The sequence below is a fragment of the Cucumis sativus genome, chromosome 3 (assembly GCF_000004075.3).
Source record: "Cucumis sativus cultivar 9930 chromosome 3, Cucumber_9930_V3, whole genome shotgun sequence".
NCBI lineage: Eukaryota > Viridiplantae > Streptophyta > Magnoliopsida > Cucurbitales > Cucurbitaceae > Cucumis > Cucumis sativus.
The window spans coordinates 31,391,073-31,412,840 of NC_026657.2; the positions used below are offsets into that span (position 1 = coordinate 31,391,073).

Below are 21,768 nucleotides of genomic sequence, written 5' to 3' on the forward strand. Positions count from 1 at the left end.
GAACCATTGATATTTAGTTTTAAAATTTGTTTTACAATCATCACCTACATCCCCCCCAAAAAAATCTAAATCTAAGAATTTTTTTTCAAGTTTTTCTTGATTTAACAATTAAATTTTTTTGTTGGAGAAAATTAAAAGGCAATCTTTAAAAACCAAACAGTTGTCAAATAATTTGCTACATGCAATCACTTCCAAAACACACTTTAAAAGAATACAAGTTTTTTTTAGTAGATTAAAAATATAATATTTGAAATTTTGAGTTGAGTATTAACAAAAAAAAAAAAAAAAAACAATAATAAAAGCAAAGAAGAATGGATTAAAATAGTCAATTAATTGAAGTATATATTTTGAAATGACATCAAGTATCATGTTAAAGGTAGATTAATATCAGATGTTGAAAGTTGTAGTAAGTAAAGTAAAGGGTAGAAAAACAAGAAATGCAAAGAAGAGAGACGATAAGGATGGGTTGGAAATTGGAAGTAAAAAGATAAGAATAAAAGGGAAAGGGCATGAAATTCACACAAAAGGGATCAGTATTTGATCAAAGCTAATTTGGCTTTTTCTATTTCAGTTACTAATGGTAGGTCCCATCATTCGTAAAAACTTTCTCATAATATGTAAGGTGATAAATCAAACTTTTATTTAATCTCTAATTTCCAAATAATAGTATACTCACTTTATTTTCATTTAAAATTATTAGAATCCAATCTAAGTGAGTCTCACACCCCACCTTGCAACCCATCCTCCTGAACCTCCTGTTATATGTTTTCTTATTGCTTAGTAATACAAGAGTTTGAGTTGAAACTAGACAATAAAATTAAAGTTTTTATCTAAGATAAAACTGAGCATTCTTACATTTCATTTTGAATCCCAAGACTACTCAAGTGTTCGCGTGTTGCAGTATAAGGTTAGGGTTCAAGATGCATTGCAAGGTGAGACATGACTGTGAGACTCATCTTTTCATTTTTTTTTCCCACTCTTTTGGTCAAAACTAACAAAGAAACGGGATGTTGTGCAAGCAAGACATTGCCACATGCCAACATCGATTTTTTTCAACATTCTAAGTGAATTGTTAATGTCATTTTTTAACCCGTCTTTAATAACAAAAAAAAATTAATTTAATACTTAATTTGTTCGCTTCTAATTTCAAATTTCATATCATCCAAATTAATCTTAGCCATTTTGAAAACGAATTTGATAATCTTAAAATGAATCTCAAACATATCTAATTCGACAGAAACAGAGAGCCCAAAAATAGGCATTGGACTATTGGAACGAAGGGAAAGGCAACAAACAAAGGGGGAAAGAGAAGAAATTGAACACTATGATATTGTATACAAAATACATACAAAACACTAGCCGTCCCAAACCTATTGTAACACATTTAGTTAATGAGAAATGTAGAAGATTTCAAACGAATTTGTTGCACAAACTGAATTATAACATACAATGATGGAAATCATGACAATATACATCAACAGAAATATGGTCTATTAGAAAATCTTGTTATACTGACTTGTGAGAGAATCCTTGAGGTTCGAATACAGATTGAAGAGTGAGTACTGACGAAGTCTCGACACTTCATACCAAGAGTTGAAGACAGAAAGGTGCTTATCCGTGCCGGAGAATGCTAACTGAATCGCGAGACTACAATCGACGGAACCACCATTATTTTTGCAGCTGTTTGTTCTGATTGCGCAATCCTGATTGTGGATGCAAACAAAGGTGCTATTGTTTGAACATCGAGCACAACCATCCCTTTTCCAGAACAAGTTTTGCAGCCTTCCTTTTTCAAACTCAAGCACCTATCCACAAGAAAAAACAATGGATTATTTATTTAATCTCGGAGGAGCTGTTTGGAAGTCAGTCTAGATTATGTTTTACAATTTTAGATTTGTTGAAGAAGTGTTTGGTAGGCGATCTAGTTTCTATTTTTTAAAATTAAAAGAACAAACCTATTATAAATTACAGGATATTACAAAATAATAATTATAGAAAATTTTAAAATAAAACATGTCACAAATTTTAATAATTAACAGTTTATACTTGACCAAATATTGTAAAGTAGTTTTATGGTTTATAAATAGCTTATCAAACACATTTTGAACAATTACTTAACTTAAAATCTAATTTCTAAATATGCTATCAAACACTAACACACATCTAAAAACATATATACAACCTTATTTTCATCTAATCTTTTGTTTCCGGAGGGAAACTAAACAATTAAAATCCTGTTTTGAAAATGTTGAACATATCATGTTTTATCAAGCCTACCCACTCACATCTCTAACACTAACTCCTACCCTTCTCACCCAAGGATGCTGTCATAATGTCACGATTAGTTTTACACAGTTGGATAAATGAGATTAACAACGAAAATAATGGAAACTGCCATATTATGGCAACCACATTCACATAAAAGTAAATTTGTTACAATGCGACCCTCTGCCATATATCCATTGAATTCTGAATAAACATACCACCAAGTTAGTGTAGTATTGTGTCTCTGGTCTTTAGGTTACGTTATTCTATTCCATACCATACGTTCTATGTCTTTATTTATTTATATATATATATATATTATATTTGTAAGTGTCTGAACAGCTTACACGAATTTGGACTAATCTCACGAGATTACTAGTCTAACCCTACAACATTTGGACGGGAAAACTCACAGAATATTAAATCTTAACCACCATGGATCAAACTCATGATCTCCTAAGTTTTATAAGATCATGCTTCCTGTTTACAGCTGGATCAAATCATCATTGCATACTTTCTATGCCATAAATAGATAAACTTACCAGAGTAAAGCTGGTTACGATATGCTGTTGATCTGCAACAAAAATTGGAGGGGACCTTGCAGCATATTTCCGACCAGCAAATGCAACCATATAGCCATTTGAAGACTGATAATGAAAGAAGAGAAAAAGAAATCATGAGTCCATGATTGGTAATAAGAACTCAAAATGTCATCAAGAGCTTAGCTCGATTGACACTTGTATGTCCCAAGAACCAAGAGGTTCCAACTTCAATTTCCCAGTTTCCTTTACTTGTAACAAGAACCCAAAACTAGGATGGTAACGTAGATAAACTAGTAGAAAGAAATTCATAATTATGTGAGCAATAGAAATCAAACTAGCAGAGATATAAATTTCTTCCTTCTAATATGGTTCTACTCTCTCAAACACCAACTAAGTTCCTTCTTTTTTCCCTATTAAAGTTTGAGATTTGAGTTTCTCAATAAAACTGAATCGTGCAGACTATCAAAAAACGGAGATTGATTACTAATTTCCCTCAATGATCAAATAACACACCGAAAAATCCCAAATCAAATCGAACTAGCATCAGGCAATCAAAGTAGGCGAAGTGATTTCATAAGGATCTGCTCTTTTTGCCTCCTAAGCCCTAGTTGGAGAGTTAACAAAGCCTATCACTCTTATCCCACAAAACAAATTGATCGTTGCATTAGACAAATACTCGCACAAATCCTAAGTAAAACTAGTTTCATCTTCAAACGAATAGCAAACAGAAAACCCAAAAATTCAACATCAACAAAGAACGCAGAGTTTGAAGAACTAACCGGATCGAAGGAGGACACAGAGCGAGAAGTGTTGATGGTGAGGAGGGAGATCTCATCAACCTTAGGTCTAAACACAGAGATCAGAGAATTTCCATTCGTAAGACCAAGCCTGCTATCGCAAGGAGACAACTGCAATGTTTTGTTGAAGAAAAACTTCTGCTCCGTCGCAAAAGCAAACCCTAAGGTGAAGCCGTCGGAATTTTCAACAGTTGTGTCAGTGCAAGGTGAGAAAACTCGGTTGTTGTCGCTAGCTTCGATAACCACCGCCGTAACCAAGAGAATCAGCACGCCGGACGCCGGTGAGAGATAGGAAATCGCCATGGTCGAAATGGAAACTTCTGCCGAAGAAGAAAAACCGGCACCGAAGTTGTCAACGGTGATGGTAAAGAGTCAAACTTCATGGAGAAGCAGAAAGAGATTCCGAATTCAAAACTTTAAATGGGCTCGTTTTGAAATGGGCCCAGCCCAATCACAAAAGCCCCCTCGGGCCTCTACATTACTTGGTTCGTCTTACTTAAATTAGCCAAAATCTAAAGTCTTTATTATTAGTTATAAAATTATATGATTATTTTAGCCTAATGTATTTGGTTGGTTTTGCATATGATATGAACAAATTCATTTACCAAAATAAGTCAAATTCCTTAAAATAATATATGAATAAGATAGTTGCTTTAGCCACATTAATGTTAAAATGAACTATTCAAGTCTCCCCCAAACCCTATCTAATTCAATTACACCACTTTATTTCTCTTCTTTCTTTTTTCCTTATGAAACATTAATAATTAGTGACAAAAATACCTTACAAAACATGCCACCATATTAACTTTAAAAAAATATCATCAAAAGAAGAATGACTGATAAGTGTCACATCCTATTATAATTTTAATTAAAAGATAGAAACAAGATATTCGAAATTTTAATAAAATCAAAATGACGTCATAGAAGATAGATAGAATTTTTAAAGTGAACCTAACAAAAAAAAAAAGATAACTAATGGACAAAATAACTTTAAAAAAAATTAAAAAATTGACAAACTATTCACCCTTCTTTATTTTTAACCATTTCTCAAAACAACTTTAATATTAAACGATAAAAATAGGGATAGAAAAACACAAAAATCGATAATTAAATATCTCACTAATTTTTTTATAGTCAGCTTCCCCTGAACAATTTGATCTAAATAGAAATTACTCATGTTTTATTGCAAAAAGAAATAAATATGTATCAAAAACATATTTATTGGCGCGACTAATTTAAAACTTAAATACAATGTTTATATACTAGTAATTATAATAATATATCATATGATTAAATTATTAGTTGTAATAATTTATTTTTTCGAAAAGAAGGTAATAGAGTAGGATGACAACGTGGAATGCATGCTCCTTCTCCTATGAAGGCAAGTTTGTTTAATGTGGTTTTACCATATTTGATACAATTGATTAATAATTAAAATGAGAATCATATTAGAAATTGTTCAATTAGAAACCATGGAAGATTAGCCATGCTCATGTGACTTTTATCTATAAATAAATAATCTAGCATGGATTCTGAATTTGTGAGCTTAAAAGTTCTAATATAATTATAAAAAAAGAATAGATTACAAATTTAGTTGAAAGTTTTATAAATTATAAAATGTCATTTAATTTAACATGATAAATTTCGTCTTATTTATCAACTAGAAGTCTCAAACTTTCACTTATAAGAGGTTGGAATTAAAGTAATTTTGATAAATTTATGATTGACATTAAATATATTGTTGTGAATCCAAAATTTGAGACAAATAAACAAAGATTTTGAAGTTTGATGTGTTGTGATAATGTAGTTAATAAAGAAGTTTAGGAGACATTGGGAGGAACAAAATGAGAGAGAAATTAAGTAATAAAATATGTGTCTTGAGTGAGGCCACCCTATATGTGTTGACAACTCATAGCACGAGCAAAGTTGACCTTCCCCTATCTTCCTCTCAAATGCCACCTAGGCTACAAACCCTTATAAAAATCAACTAATTATATAAATAATTTTTGTTACAAATTATTGAAAAATGGTAAAAATGTTTTAAATATCAATCATATTTATAGATTTATGGTAGTGTATTCAAATCCAATTGCAGGAGTATTTTTTTATATAAAATTTTGTTATATTTTATTAATATTTAGATATTTGAAAATAATTTAAAAATAAATGGTTGATATGTGTAGAAAATGTAATAGGTTAGTTTGTGGTTAAAATACCATGGAGTAAAGATGTGCGTACTGCCAAACTATTGACGTACAAATTAATTGACAATTTAAATCTATTTATTTTGGATGTCTTAACTCAATCTTTTTTGTTTTTTTTGTTTTTAATGCATCTCAATTATATATTCTCTCAATGATTTCAAAGGTCCCTTGAGGCATAAAAAAAAATAAAGTAAAATTTATCGTTCTATTTAAAAATTTTGCTATATTTTAGAAATAGTTTCTTTCATGCTATGTCATAACAGTTTTCATAAAAAGCAATAAATTGATACGATTATTAATATACTTTTATTAGTGTTTCATTGACAATATATGAAATTTTGCTATATTGTGTAAATATTTTCAAAAATAATTTTATCTTTTACCATCATTTTTCATATTAATGTACATCTAATTAATTTTATTGAAATTGTAGGGAACAAAGGCTGATATCAATACCTACTCATTTAGCCGTTACAAATGAACATCTGGCTATATGGTTACAAATGGAAACTTAGTTGTTTCATTAACAAAATATACTTTAAAAAGATCATTTGTTTTTAATGTAAACATTTATTTAAAGAAAAATTATTATAGCTCTCAAGTTGTTCACATAATAATGTAAAGTATCTTCTATTGTCAAACATAAAACTTCATTTATATATATAAAAGAAAAAGAATAATAATAATTTAAACAATTTTGATATAATTAACAGTATCATATTACATATAAATAACGGTATTATATAGATATTAAAATTAAACTTTCACAAAATTATATAGATGATTTATCGATTTCAACCTATAAATAGAAAATGCAAAAAGATAATTGTATAACTCATTTTGATCATATGAAACTTGTATCATTCTGATCTCGATGTTAAAAGGTTCCATTCTTCTACCCATATTTTTATTATTTTATTCGTGTTTAAAAATGGTTGTATTTTAATTATATACATGAATAATTTGGTAAATAGTCTATTTCATGATGATTTTTTTTTTGTTAATGTTATCAACAAGACGGGTGATTCCAATACTTCGTTTCAAAATTATTAAAAGAATTGAAAAATCATATTATTTTTAGTTGTAAAAATTTAAACACAATGAACATTACTCCATGAGAATATTTAATATTTTAATTGATGGTATGATGTTTTCACGAATTAAACTTAGTTATATTAATTAAGGCATAGTTTGAAACAAATTGACATTGACAATAGGATATATTAAAATTAGAATCCAGCAAACATTATATTAAAAATTGAGAAATTAAATTCATAAGGTATCTTTAAATAAAAAGAGTTTGAATTTGATGTATTATTTACAATTATTTTTAAATTTCTTATTTGGGTCTTAACCATTTCTATTTCTTCCCTCTTCTTCTCATCCATGGCAGAATCCAAAAATCCTCTTCTTCTCACCTTCAACCTTTTTTCTCTTCCTCCATGAACTCCTCCCCAGACTCCGGCGGCGGCGATATCGGTGGTTTCCCATACATCCTCGGAATTTCAGTCGGAATCCTCTTCCTCCTCACAACCCTTACAATCACTACCTATTTATGTACCAGAACTACCGTTCCGCCGCCGAATCGCCGTCTCCCGCAGGGGGGACGGCGGGATTTCGTCGTGGATTTTGTACAGGGGCTAGAAGATGAGGTTATTAATGGATATCCGAAGATTCTGTACTCGGAGGCGAAATTGGAAAGGAAATTGGAGTCCGCCGCCACGAATGGTTGTTCGATTTGTTTGGTGGATTATAAAGACGACGACGTTTTGCGGTTGTTGCCAGACTGTGGCCATCTGTTTCACTGTGGTTGTATTGATCCGTGGTTGCGGCTGAACCCTAGCTGCCCTGTTTGTAGAACTTCGCCAGTGCCGACGCCGATCTCCACCCCTTTGGCGGAGGTGATTCCGTTGGCCGTCGGAAGAAGTTGAAAAAACTGACGTGTAAATATATTTTAATTTTTTTCTCATAGCAATACTTTATTTTTCTTTCTTCAAAATAATTATAATTTTATAGTTTAGTTTAGTTTTTTAATTAAATAATATTTTTATAGTTTAGTTTAAACTTTAGGTCAAGTTGTAAATTTCAAATTTAAAAAGATTTTTCAACTAGCTTAGGTTAAGCTGATGATGTTCGTTTTTTTTTTAAAAAAATGAGTTACCATAATCAACATTGACACATGTTATAAAAATATTTATAAACCAGAAAAATAAATTTCTATTATTATTACATAAAATTCTTTTGTTTTTATTTTACCACTCATTAGATCGTATAATAATTTAATTTATGGATTTCATACAATTTTGAAGTATTATAATAAAAACGGAAGATATGATATTTTATTGAAATAAACATCACTCGTAAATTATCAACTTCATAGTTTGAGGTTTAGTTTTCTTACTGGAAATATTAGGTAAAAGAGATAGATATCATATTTATCAGTTGTCGATATAAGAGTTCGTTCACATAAAATATTAATTTTTTTTTCTATCATAAAAGAACAATATGTTTGTTAGACTCCAGTGATCTTGTCCGTTTATCTTTGCTACTAAGTTGTTAGTAATTATTTTGCATTTTTGTTACTTATTTTGAGACTGATAATAAGATTAAAAGTGAAATTGAAATATATGCCTAAAATACCCTTTATTAGTAGACATAGTTGATTCTTGTATGAATCATTTTAATAAAATTTTAAATATTTTATTGCTAAATGACAGAGATAATAAATAATTTTAAATATCTCTATAAATTTGATAAGGAAATTATTCTTAATCATTATCGTAGTTAATTAGCTTAAATAGCTATTATAAATTTGATAAGAATAATTTGACAAGCCGAATTATCTAAGTAAAAAAATTTGGTTCAATCCATATATTTAAGAGTTAGATTGAGAATACCGTTCAAGTTGTCCATCCAACTCAATCCATTTTTCATTCCTAATACTCTACGTCTCGATTTCAGAATTTCACAGACATAAGAATGAAATGGAAAGGCAAGGATAAAGTCAATTTGATTTTTCATGTGAATTCTTTTTATTAATCTCGGAAATGATTTCATAGACTTAAATACCAACCGTCCATATCAATAAAAGCAAAATTAGGAAGGACAAAATTGGAATTTTTTCTCCAATTTTATTTTAAGTCCAAATTTTAATTTAAAATCTCTATAACTCATTCATTTTTCTTTACAATTCTTCAAAAAAGGAATAAAAATATATTTCCAAGAAGGTAAGACATAAGAAGAGTACATATATATCCATAAAATTTATTTTCAAAATTTAGCTTACAAATGTAAAGAACACCAAAACTTTGAAAAAGAAAATTCTAAGAATGAACGCTTAATTTAATTAAGAAGTGATTTTAATAAATACATAAATAATCAATCTTATTAAACAATAAAATTTTGTATATTTCAAACACAAATTTAATGGCAAATTCTCAAAAGTAATTTATTTATTTATAAAATAAATTGATATACTTAATTATTTAAGAGATAAATATAATGTGGAGTTTTTGTAGAACTGCAAATTGCTATGTCAACGGTTTCCTTTGCTTCTGCTCAACTTCTCTTCATAATTTTTTGGAATTTTATCATCATCCCATTTGCTAGACTCCGACGAAGAAGGGATTTTTCTCACTCACCAATGGCAATCGAATCTTTCTGTTCCTCCCATTCTACTCTACCCAACCCCCCGTTTTTCTCGCAACCTCTGAGCTTCTTTATTAGAAGTTCTCAATTTTTTTTTTTCATTTTTGTTGTTACAGACCTCAAAAAAGAGCATTTCCATGGAACCCATTTTTCAGATGAAGCTGATTTTCCCATTTCTTCTTTGGTTGTGCTTTTTTCCACAGTTCTCTTTTTCCACTCGACTCCAACTATGTGGTTTGTGCTTTCTGATATCAATGCTTTTATTCCATTTCTGGACAATTTTTTGCTTTCCTTTATACAGTTTCTGATTCTGTTTTATAATCTTAGTTTTCGTTTTTAATGCTCTGTTAATCCACTTGTTAATGTCAGTGTACTGTTGAATACTTTTATTTGAAGCATCATTTCATATTATTTTCTGCTGATAGTTGCATTTCTGGTTATGCTATTTAACTATCATGATTATACAGCTTCATTTTGTAGCACTTCTTACACCCTTCAATTTATCACATCTCAGTGAGTGTTACGTGTTTGAAGGTGAATAGCGATGAACTGATGATGGATATGTGAGATAATTAATTAGATTGTAATCGAGGACTAGATATCCCATGGAAGTCAAAGTCACCAGATTTTTTAAATAATGGGGTTAGGAATCACTTCCTACATTGTACTTATGACCCCTACCTCTAAGATCTTGTAACTCTAAACTTCTCAAATCCTTATCACTGGCGTCCCTTGGGGTTCTGTGGAAGCTTGATCTTTGTTCTCTAATTTTGTTGAGCTTTGTTGAAAGAAAGTGGAGTTTTGTATTGTCGTGCATGTAATTGATATCTTTTCTGTAACTGATGCAGATGAGACCGCTAAGTATGATATCACGGTGAAAGGAGTAGAGATATCTCCCAACCCCGTAGTTAGAGGTCATCCAACAAATATGATCTTCAATCTAATTATAGGTACTTTCAGATATTCACCTGGCCCTATTCATCATCTCTAGTGTTACTGTTCTTGTTTATTTCAATGTTCCATGTTTTTTTTTACAAATTCATGCTGAAATTAACTATGAATCCCTTTCTCAAAGACTTGGTGCAAATTCGTTCATCTAAAATAAATTTGAAGGGTAAATTTAGTTGGTTTGGTGCTTAACATAGAAAAATACATCACTTTCTTATCAAAAAAAGAAAAAGAAAAAGAAAAATACATCACTTCATTCCATTTAATGTGTGTGTGTGCCTAGATTAAAATCTGACATGGTATCTTTATTCTTAAAACAAGGTATCTTAACCCCAGTGAGTGGGAAGGAAAAAAGAGTCAAACTTTAAATTAGGCAAAAAAAATTACCTGAAGATTCAATAATACGAGCACAACTTCTTTTCTTAGTTACAGGGCTGACATCTTCTTTTAATAATATCTATTCATCAGGACCGACTACATTTCCTTTCTTTTATGGAGAATAATGAGTTCTTGAGTTGTTAGATTGAGGTTACTTCAAACTGAAGTGTTAATTTGGACCATTTTTCAATTTGTGAGTGTCATCCTTGCTCAGGGGCCATGCTAATCTTCTCGTTCCAATTTTATTGGATGTCCCCGATGGGACCAAACAGAAGTGTTAATGAGAAACAGATCATGCAAAGGTGAAATTTGTATACTGTTACTCATGAGCCAATCATGTAATTGCAGCTAGTTATTTTCTAGAATAAGGAGGTGAATCTTACTCATGAGTGTCTGAATCTTTAAATGGTCATATAAGCCTATGTGTGTGCGACTGATAACGAGATTCAGCCAAAAGATGTCAAATTATTTGTAAGCTGGCTTTGCTTAGTACACACCTTTAGATTTGTAATCTTTTTATAGATAAGTAGGATTGGAGGGATCCTACCTTATCACTTCTATTTTACTTCTAATTATCAACTGCCCCTCCAGTTTTTATTTAACCCTTGAGAGAGAAAGGTATATCCCCTCCTGCTACCCCAAGTTGATCGAGCCTTTCTACTCATATATTGTCTTTTTGAAGTTTGGTCCAATCTTTAGTTAACGACAACAACCTGTACGTGGCGCAGGTAAGCCAATCATTGCAGGAAAAATGGTAGTTGATATTTCATATTTCGGATGGCACATATATAGTGACAGCCATGACATTTGTGTTGAGACGTCCTGCCCTTACTTGTCTGGTGATTTTGCACTCCCTCCACTGCGAACACCTCTGGCGTTCTTTTTACCTGTAAGTTACTACTATTTACATGTTTACCACTTATGTTTATCTTTTGCTTTTAGTTTCTGGTTTTTCCCCCCCTAAAATAAACAATGTTTTATTCTGACGTAATTGATCTACTAAATAGTCTTAAATCGTTCTTCATCCTGAATTGATATGAAGCATTTCTCTAATTTTCTTTCTACTTCAGATTTACCTTACAACTGGATGAGCTCTTTATTTTAATGTTTTCTTTTAGTATTATCTATTTCATTAGAATCTACTAGTAGTTCTAGCCCACCTTGAGGCATGGATGTGCTCGGGTTTGAGGAGCAAAGCTCCAACTCCCAGTTAACAAAAAACATAGGAGTTATGTTAGCAGAGTTTTAATTATTGAAAATTAGAATATCATGTAAAGAGGTTCCTGGTAACTTTACTATCCAGAGAAACTAGGATTTATTGAGATAAAATATCTTAGATATATTCACACAATCGTTGATTTCTTTTGACTTTAACTATTATGCATTCTAACTATTTCCTTCTTTTCAGGGTTCGTATCATATGCAGATAACCATTGTTGATGGAGATGATAATAAACTTACATGCTTTGGCTTTGATTATGAATTGGTGATTGCATCACTATTTGGAGATAGCTAAGAGATTTTATTTGTTGATTATTCAGCTATTGATCTTTGTATATACGAACCCTTCTAGAGCCTTGCCATCTGTAGATCTTTGTGTGTTCCTTGGGCAGACAACATCTGCTTTGTGACTATTGGAAGAACTAATTCAAGAGAATGAGTAGTGAAAGTCAAGAAAAAAAAATGTATTGTGGGAGCATTATACTACTACTACTTATCATCACATGTCTTTGTTGTTTGTAGATACAGAGTGGAAAGTGAAACGATTAACTACTCCGATCCATGTGACATTAGATGAAAATAAGATTCACTGTTTCAGGAAAGATTCAAGTCTTTTCTTCATTCTTGTTTTAATGTGGTCATTGATGTAAAGAAGTTTCTTACAATAGATGTTTGAATTCATGTACTTTATATATACACACTTAAGAATTGATATTTTGTAGTCTCATATGTCCATAATTACCATAAAAAATTTCTTCATTGGACTGAGGATTGTAAGAAAGTATAGTCAGAATTGATGAGAGGGGGACTTTGGTAATCCACCAAAGTCTATGAACAGTATAGGCATGCATTGTCCCCCAATGAATTATGGAGCTTGTCGAAAAAGCACACGAGTTAAAGCATAGAAGGTTCGTTTTCTTACATACACCAAATCATGATTGTGTGGTTTAGCCTCTGGCATTCACTCTTTTCATTTTGCTGCTTTTCTCATGAGCATACCAACTAGGTGGGGTCTGATTCTTTCTTCATCTTCATCATCGTTTATTTTTTCTTTATTTGATTAGTGTGTCATAACATGATTGATGGACCATTGTTGGTGATGGGTCAGAATATGAGTTAGAAATAGTTGCCTCTCTAAACAATGGCAACCCAAGCCCCACTCTGCTAAAGTCATAAATTTATGCAGACTTCTGAAAGCAAACTAACAAACAGCTTTTTTTTTCCCTTCCAGCCTCCACTTTCTAGCTATTGGAATCCAGAAGTGAAAATGTGAGTTCGGCTCTTTCTTCTATCTTTCTTGATCATAAGATGTCAAATACCACATCATCCATTGTCTATTTAATGATGATATGACAAGAAGAAATAGATCAAGAAAATCAAGGGAATGTTGCTGAAGAAGATGAAACTCTTTCCTTCCATTAACTCTTTTAAACAAGGCCTCTCTCTTCTGTCTGACCCCACTGAGAACACTTGTAGCCAAATACGTGAAACCCCACCAGTTTTTGAAGAACAAATTTCCAAGAGCAGCAACTTCAGGCTGTCCCTGCCTGTAGTAGAATGTTCCATCATATCCCAACATGTTAGAGATCTAAAAGATGCAGAATGTGAGCTCGAAATTAGTGTCAACAACCGAAACCATCTCGTTCCCTTAATAAAGTCTGAAGAAATATTGGCTGCTAAACATAATTCAGAGCCTCCATGCCTATCAGACACGATTGCCATGAAACCAAATGGTGGGCACCAAGTGAAAGTGGGCAATCATGAAGAACATTCATCTCTATTAGACTTTGAAGACAGATGCCCACCAGGAGGAAGTGAATCAGTTATATTTTACTCGACAAGCTTGAGAAGTATTAGGAAAACATTTGAAGAATGCAACAGTATTCGGTTCCTACTCGAAAGCTTCAAAGTGCTGTTTTACGAGAGAGATGTATCGATGCACTTGGAATTCAGGAAGGAGCTGTGGGAAGTCTTGGGAGGCAGGGTGATCCCACCGCGACTTTTTATTAAGGGAAGGTACATCGGAGGAGCAGACGAAGTTATAGGCCTGCATGAGCAAGGCAAACTAAGGAAACTGCTGGAAGGCATACCATTGGACTTGGCAAATTCACCTTGCTCTTGTTGTGCAAACACCAGGTTTCTGGTGTGCCCAAACTGCAATGGCAGTTGCAAGGTTCTTAGAGACGCCTACGACGGTGATGACGATAACAACTTGTATAATAGATGTACTGATTGCAACGAGAATGGGTTAGCCAAATGCCCCATTTGCTGCTGAAAACACTATAATCATCTTCCCCATGTAACAACACTCACCATCTACTACGTAAGTCAACATCTTTTTAGATTTTTCTGTTCATTAGCTTAGCTTTTAGAACTCAACGACGACTGCCGTTGTAGTTCTTATGTAGCTTCTCTTTCTTCAGTTATCTATTTTCCTAGTAGACCATTTGTATTCCTGCAAATCAATGAATTTGTAGCATACCAACGCTACATTTTCTTACCTCCTACATCTTGAAAGTAAGTTCTTGGAGATCATTCAAATAATTGTATTTTTATATGAAAATGATTGAAAATGGATGATGGGAAGAGGAGGACAAGCACATGGGTGCTTTGATAAAAGCCTAGAAAAAAGTCATTGATTGATATCAAAAGTTTTGTGAAGAAAAGTGAAGTGTTAGGATTACAAAAACTTTATGTTAAAGGGCAAAGGACAGCTTTTTCTTCTTGCTCTTTCATTACTGTTCTGTCTTTTTACCCTCCTTCTCTCCCCTTCAGTCTTGCAAGAAATAGATGGATGATGGGGAAAAAGTATCTTCTTCTATCTTGAAGGTCAAATAGATTCAAAATTCAATTACTAACTCAAAATAGTTGCATCCTTGGCTCTATTAGCCATTGATGAAGAAAATTAAATAAGAACTTGTTTCTTTCATGTTATTTGATGTTATTCCATTTTCTTAAAGAACGAATGGATAGTAAATCAGGAAGCCATAAGGGTAGAAAATGTACAAAAGTATTTTTGGACTTTGGTTTACAATCCTTCTTGGAAAATGATGGGACCATTGAGCATTGATATTACAAGAATTGGCATTTTTGGGTATAATAGGATCGGCACCTCTGTTACCAATTCCATTTTAGTCAATAAATTTAACTTTATCTCTATAAGAAAAATACTTCTGTGTTGATTAAACTTTGCCTATTTTTGTACAACCTATTATTTGTCCAATTTAAAGTTGCAACATACCAATTAACTTTATATATAAAGTTGAATTCTTATTATATTTTTTCTATAATAAATGGAGGTTATGTGAAGATAGAATGCAAAATATTTTATCAAAATTAGTAATATAATAATAATAATCACAATATAAATATATAGGACATTTTTACATTAACACACGAAGGTATATTAACAAAAGAGAGTATGTTTAAGATTTTAATATAATATGGAGGAGATTTGATATTTCTCACAATAAAAATTTGATTAATTTTTTTTATATATATAAAAAATGTCAATTATATCATGAAGGTGTTAATTAGGTTTAAAAGGGAGAAAAAGCTCAATTTTGCCTTTTCCTTTTGGTTTAAATAAGCTCAATTATGCCTTTAATCAAACAATTATTATCATTAAGTTTCCCTCATTGCTATAATAGACATGTGCTTTTTTTTTATTATTATTATTTATTTATTACTAAAAAGTAGAAATAAATAAGAAAAAAAAGGTGAAAAAATCATTAAAAGTTGGATTAGGGTTTCCAACAACCATACCTACATACTAAAAAAAGAGTCAATCAACATGCTTTTTCTAACAAATCTTGAACCTTTCAATTTATTCTAATTAATTCTTTCTTCTATGTACATTTTTGTTTTTTTTTCTCTCTTGTGACTTTCAAATTATATTTGTCCCCTTTTTGTTTTTTTAAAAATTCAATAGTACGCTTTTCGATTTAGGGTTTAAGGAAGAATTTAAAAAACCACGAAAAGAATATGTTTCAAAAATATTTTTATCTATAAACTTATGTGAAAACAACAATTTAGTTATTGAATTTTATATAGTAAGAATTTAGGTCATCGAATCTTAGTATCCGTTGTCATTTAGTCATGTATTTTAAGCTATCTAACAACTTAGTCATTATCATGAAAAATAATATTAAAAATTGATGAGATTTTACATTTGTAAATTAGTTAATTGATTAGGATTTAGAGACTAAAAATGTTTATTAATTAAAAGTCAAGTATTTACATAATAGTAACTCATTGATACTTTAAAAAAAAATTAGTTGTTAAAAGTACAACAAACCATTAAAAATATAAAACATATTTTCAACCCTAACATGAAAATTTACAACCAACCTCATTTTAATGTTGTAACAGTTTGGGAGCAAACTCTAACATTAACTCAAATATAAATATGAGCTTAGTTTAACAATAATTGACATGACTTTTGTTTTTTAGAGGTGGAAAGTTCAATACAGCACCACATTTGTTATCTAAAAAGGGAAAAATTCAAGCTATTGGAAATGGAATATATATATAGATATATATACTCACTTGAACCATAGAAGGAAGGAGAAGAATCCTATGCAATTAAACTAAAATCATGGCATGTTTAGTGGTTTGGTTGACATTCAAAAGCTTTAAAACTTTCCCTTTGATTGGAAGTAATTAATAAACTGATTTCCCTTCAGTTTTAATCAAACAAAAAGTTTCTTTTTCTTTTGACCATAAAAGTAATGCCTTCTCTAATTATTTTATGCTTTAGGTTATTTTCATTTGCACCTTTTTTTTTATTTTAATAAAAACTATTAAAGATGTCCTTTCATTCATTTGTAAAGACCCACCTTTGTTTGTTTGTTAATTTTCTATTTAGTACACATTTAGGAGAATTTAAAAATCATTAAAAAAAAAAACCCACTTTCAAGACCATATTTTGAAATAAATGAAGTCAATTACTTTCAAGATCACAAAGCAGAGAATGAGATTTCAAATACACAATAGTCTCAACTTTCCCTTTAAAATTAGCTCTGAAAACAAAAAGGAAATAGGGAACTATTTGAATACTGTTGCCAAACACCATCTCCCACCATGATTCCCTGTTATTTGGAGATGGTATAATAATTGTAGTGATAGAATAATACAACTAAAACAAGTGGGAAAGACAGCCTAACTGGCTAAAGATACTTTATCATGATGCACTAGGCAATCCAAGCCCCCAACAACACCTCAACATAGCCCCTCCCACCAGCTTTTACCAGCTCTCCTAATAGGATACCAACGGAGAGCAACAAATAATTGTCATAAAACTCATATAAACCACAAAAATTATTATAAAGTGCATCATTGTGGAGATAGCCAAACGTTGGTTGCCCCTAACAGAAATCAGCAATAAAACATTTCATCCTCAACCACAGAATTGAAACCAGAGAAGATAGCAGAAGCAAGAGAGCTGATGCAATAATTCACAGGAATGACTAATCACATTTTATGTCCAAAAGTAAGGTTCATAGCCATGGAAGATGATCAGACAAATCAAAGGGAGATTAGACACCAAAAAAGCAAGCAAAAAACACACAGACAGTTGCCTCTTAACATTGCTGCTGCTGCTGCATACTCTATACTACTATAGTGCATTTCCATCCCCTCACTAATGCAACTGGAAAGCCTCTCTCTATAAACTCTTCTTTGTTAAGCTCTCAGTCACTTGAAAGAAAAAAAGAACTAGTTAGATTAACCAAGCGTCCTACAATTTACATTAAACCTATGTAGTTGTAGCTGCAACGTCTGCTAATGTGGTGTCAGGACTTTGCGGTGTGGGGTTTGGATCTTCTGGTAGCTGAGAAATAGGTGAAGGTTGCAAAATCTGGGTGTAGTGTAATTCAATCTGTAGGCGGTGGTGAAGTGGGGTTGATGCCATTAGACCTTTCTTGATATCGGCTTGTAGTTCCCGAATTGGGATAGCAGCCAAGAAGCTCTTGATGTATTCTTTGCAGGATTCTTTCCCACGACACAAGACTTCGTCTTTCTCCTTCAATGGTTCTTCAGGTTGTGAGGTAGCGTATGCTAGTGTTGAACTCTCTTCCTTTCCGCTGACTTGTTGGTCCTTCGCCTCAACTATTGCTGCAACAGTCGATTGATCGTTGGAAGTCTTTTCACCTGCTGACTGGCTAGTCTCAGGCATTTTACAGATGGTAGTGTTGTTGTCAAATTTCAAGATGTAGGCCTGATTGCATCCTTCGTAAAGCCTCTCTCCTAACGTGTCGATGATGTAGTACGCATCAGATTCTACGTTGAGAATAAAAAAATGGTCATTCCAGCTCACAACATAAACTTGTGGTTCACTGTTGTCCGGACATTCTGACCCAGTACGGCTAATCTCATCCCATATGTTATCAAAAGACATGGCGCCATGCAAAAAATCAAACCTCGCCTCATTTACACCTTCTGGGTGGAAAAAACCGATGAAGGACTTCCTCGGAACCACAGAAAGGGGCCGAATTTTGGCTTGAACGACAGTTTCTAGATCAAAATGCTTGTCGGGGAATTTTTCCCGATATATATCATTTTCACAGAGCTTCCTCCACTCTAATGAGCCATCCCTAATCAAACTATCAAACTGAGATTTTATAGGCATGAGATTTTGGCTGTTGTGAAACCAATCAGCAATAACCGCTACGAGAGCAGTGCATGCACTTTCACCAGCTGCCCTCTCACTTCGTTGATCAATAGAAGCAAAGAAGACCTGTGTTTGTAGCTTCATGTGACCATCACGGCTTACAATTTCTTTTTGCTCCCAAGTGCCAATTGCAAAATTGTCATCCCCAAATTCAGAAACTGATGATCTATTTGCAGATGAATCCTCTTCGGTCTTTTGCCACTGCAATAACCAACTTTAAACTTAGCAAGAATTGTAAAGGAACAGATTATCAAGATATTCATTAAAAGATTGGTGCAGATTCTACATTGACAAGAAAACAATTTTCATATGATTTCAAAAATCTTACCCCAATACTAAGTGATTCATCAGAGCTGAGTTGCCTTCGATCATGATCAATGTCATCACCGCCTTCTTCGCCATAGGCCTTCTTCAACAATGGCTCTCCTTTCGCCTTAGGAGATCTAAAACTTAATTTTCTCTTCCTCCATGGCAACAGACCACGTTTTGAACTCTGTGGCAAAGGTTGCTCAGAGGCTGATGCAGTTGAATCCTCCATGCTCGAGCAGCCAACATCTGATTTTCGATTACTATAGTAAACTAAATTTTCGTCATCACCATTGATCTTCATATCAGAGTAATATGATCCCCCAGCGTAATTTGCATAGGCTAGAGTGCCATAACTAAAGGACTTCCTAATGTTAGTATCCTCCTTCCCTTCATCTGTTTCCCCTTCCTCAATGTCGTCAAAGGAATCAGAGTCAAATGGGTAGCTAGACTCACCATCCTCACTCTTGGCAGAGCACCTGCCCTCACTTCCCTCTTCTTCATGGCAAGTTTTTTTCGCCTTTCGAGTTGACACGAACTCTGTAAAAATCTTTACTTTCCTCAAGCCAGCTTTAAGAGCAGAGAGCTCATCTTTTTCTGCTGGGACATTTTCTCCTGGCCAGGGAGGAGATGGAGCTGGGGCTATTGATCTTTGTACAGGTTGTGATACAACTTGAGCAGTTCTAAGTTCCAATAAGTTTAGCGATATCTGCACAATTCAGGAACCGTGAGAAAAAAGTATGCAACATAACAGCAATTTGAGTGATAGAAAAATAAACAGAAGCATTTTAAGGAAACGAGAAGATACAGACCCAGAGAACGTGACTGGCCTCAGTAGCATTTGTAGATGGATTAAGAGGTATCTTCAATTCAAGCTCTTTCTGTTCCGCCACAGAAACGTATTCTGACAGGTTAAGAGATGCTGAGCCAACTACCTGAACTTTGTTTTTCGACCCTTGATTTAAGCCCTGGATAGAGAAGGAAAGAAAATAAAACTTTAGGTTCACTATGGATCATTACGGATAATTTCTCGCAGTAAAGATAAAGAATGGAAATACATCAAGTTCATCCATACAAATCTGATGTCAAGAACATAATCAAACAACAGTTAACGTAAAAGCATATAATCCAATAACAAAGAAAAATTGGCATCTATAAGATGCTAACAAATCTGTTAGAAACACACTATTTGCTTTGACAAGATTTTCAGCATAAAACATTCAAAAGAATACAAATACCAAAACTCAGGAAACCCACAAAATCAAAAGCTACAAAAGTCAACTCCCTTTAATGAATTCAACTCCCCTTGAGAAAGGGCCAAATCTTTATCTCATACTCTCAGCTACAGTTTCTTCAAATGCCATAGTAAAGATTAGAATTCATCACAATAGAACTGAGAGACCCAGATTCAAAAAATTAGGAAAAACAAAACAAAACAATATGACAACTCACAGATTATCTGAAATGGAGAAATATCATCCATTATTATTTCTATTCCAGTACAAATCTTAAGGAAGAAAATACCCAAAAACTGAATATTATAATCACAAGAAAAAAAGAAAAGAAAAAAAAAAACAGACTCATAGGAAAAGCTAAAAGATGTTCCTGCTTCAATCCAAACATCGAGGATGAACAGTCAAAATCCAGGAAAACCCAGTGTCGTAAACCACAAAAAGTAGCCAAAGATTCAATCGAGGAACAAAACACAACAAAAAAAATCCAAAATCAAACTCACATTGAAGGCAGAGAAAACGATCTCCCATGGATGAAATACATTCTCCTTGTAAGCAGAGAGAGTACAAACGCTAAGAAACTCCTCATCCCACTGAGTAACGCCGTTCTGATCCAACCCATCAGCCTCCTTCGTGTAATTTCTCTTCACAGCCGTTCTCCTCAATGGGCTCAAAGCCATTTTTGGGCCCTTCCATTTGACCTCGACCGTCAATTTATCAACCCCCTTACCATCTTTTGGCGGATCAAGCCCTTCAAGCCTCTTAACCACAAGTCTAACCTCGTATTTCCTCGAAACAAGCGGCGGCCATGGCCGCCACTTCATCATCTTCACCACCATCGCTTAATGCACAAAGAAATGAAAGGAAAAAGAACAAAAGAACCTGATCCTACTGAACCCCAGAAGAAGAAAAAATAAAGAAATAACAAAAGGGGTAACGGAAAAATGGAGGAAAAATCAGCCCCAAAGTGTTCCAAGATCTTCGAAGAAAGAGTTAGCGAAATCCCAGGTGGATTGAAGGAAAAATGGGGAAAAGGAAATTGTGGGTTTGTGAAATAAGGAAGAAAAGGAAAAGAAATTGGGGAGAAATGGAGAGGAAGAAGAATATGCCGTTGGCTTAGAGATGAAAATTAGAGAGACGGAGACAAAGAAAGGTAGGGAAGAAGGGCAGTGGAGGTCATTTTATGGGGAAAAAGATAGAGGAACTGAGAGGTTGTTTGGATATGTTTTTTTCTTTTTCTTTTTTTGATATAATTAATTTTAAAAATCACTTTTTTATTAATAAGGAAAACATAAATCACCATTTTGACTGTTTGAGTTTTTTTGAGAAAAAGGTTCTGTGTTTCATTTTGGTAAAAATCTTATCTTGTTCTTTTGGGTAGATATTATAGATATGTACATAAATCTTGGTTTGTGTAAATATATTGATGTATGGACTTATAAAAAATAAATAATAAATACGAGACAAATTTTTATTCTTATTTTTTAAAATTTTATGTGTAAATGTGTAGGTTGACAATCATCCATTTTGGTCCTTACAATCTATGATTGGTTGTTT

General features: G+C 32.7%; 4 protein-coding genes and 1 pseudogene across 4 annotated transcripts; 2 read left to right on the forward strand and 3 right to left on the reverse strand.

Annotated features, from left to right (window-relative positions):
* Positions 1-1,299: 1,299 nt before the first annotated feature.
* Positions 1,300-4,013, reverse strand: LOC101209667. The gene is made up of 3 exons (XM_004136474.3): positions 3,587-4,013; positions 2,808-2,912; positions 1,300-1,805 (listed from the first exon to the last, which is right to left on the reverse strand). Exons 1-3 carry the CDS (start codon positions 3,905-3,907, stop codon positions 1,494-1,496), a joined length of 738 nt encoding a protein of 245 aa, XP_004136522.1. The 5' UTR covers positions 3,908-4,013; the 3' UTR covers positions 1,300-1,493.
* A 5,304-nt stretch (positions 4,014-9,317) lies between these two features.
* On the forward strand, positions 9,318-12,605 carry LOC101210162 (MD-2-related lipid-recognition protein ROSY1). Its single transcript, XM_004136476.3, has 4 exons — positions 9,318-9,690; positions 10,305-10,406; positions 11,511-11,671; positions 12,191-12,605. Exons 1-4 carry the CDS (start codon positions 9,594-9,596, stop codon positions 12,296-12,298), a joined length of 468 nt encoding a protein of 155 aa, XP_004136524.1. The 5' UTR covers positions 9,318-9,593; the 3' UTR covers positions 12,299-12,605.
* On the reverse strand, positions 10,951-11,047 carry LOC116403007 (annotated as a pseudogene).
* Positions 12,319-14,538, forward strand: LOC101219941 (uncharacterized protein At3g28850). The gene is made up of 2 exons (XM_004136670.3): positions 12,319-12,911; positions 13,235-14,538. The coding sequence occupies exon 2, from the start codon at positions 13,388-13,390 to the stop codon at positions 14,276-14,278; it is 891 nt and encodes a 296-aa protein (XP_004136718.1). The 5' UTR covers positions 12,319-12,911; positions 13,235-13,387; the 3' UTR covers positions 14,279-14,538.
* Positions 14,539-17,429: 2,891 nt separating this feature from the next.
* Positions 17,430-21,384, reverse strand: LOC101210414. The gene is made up of 4 exons (XM_011653741.2): positions 20,715-21,384; positions 19,792-19,947; positions 19,002-19,688; positions 17,430-18,874 (listed from the first exon to the last, which is right to left on the reverse strand). The coding sequence occupies exons 1-4, from the start codon at positions 21,048-21,050 to the stop codon at positions 17,759-17,761; spliced, it is 2,295 nt and encodes a 764-aa protein (XP_011652043.1). The 5' UTR covers positions 21,051-21,384; the 3' UTR covers positions 17,430-17,758.
* Between the last annotated feature and the right edge of the window lie 384 nt (positions 21,385-21,768).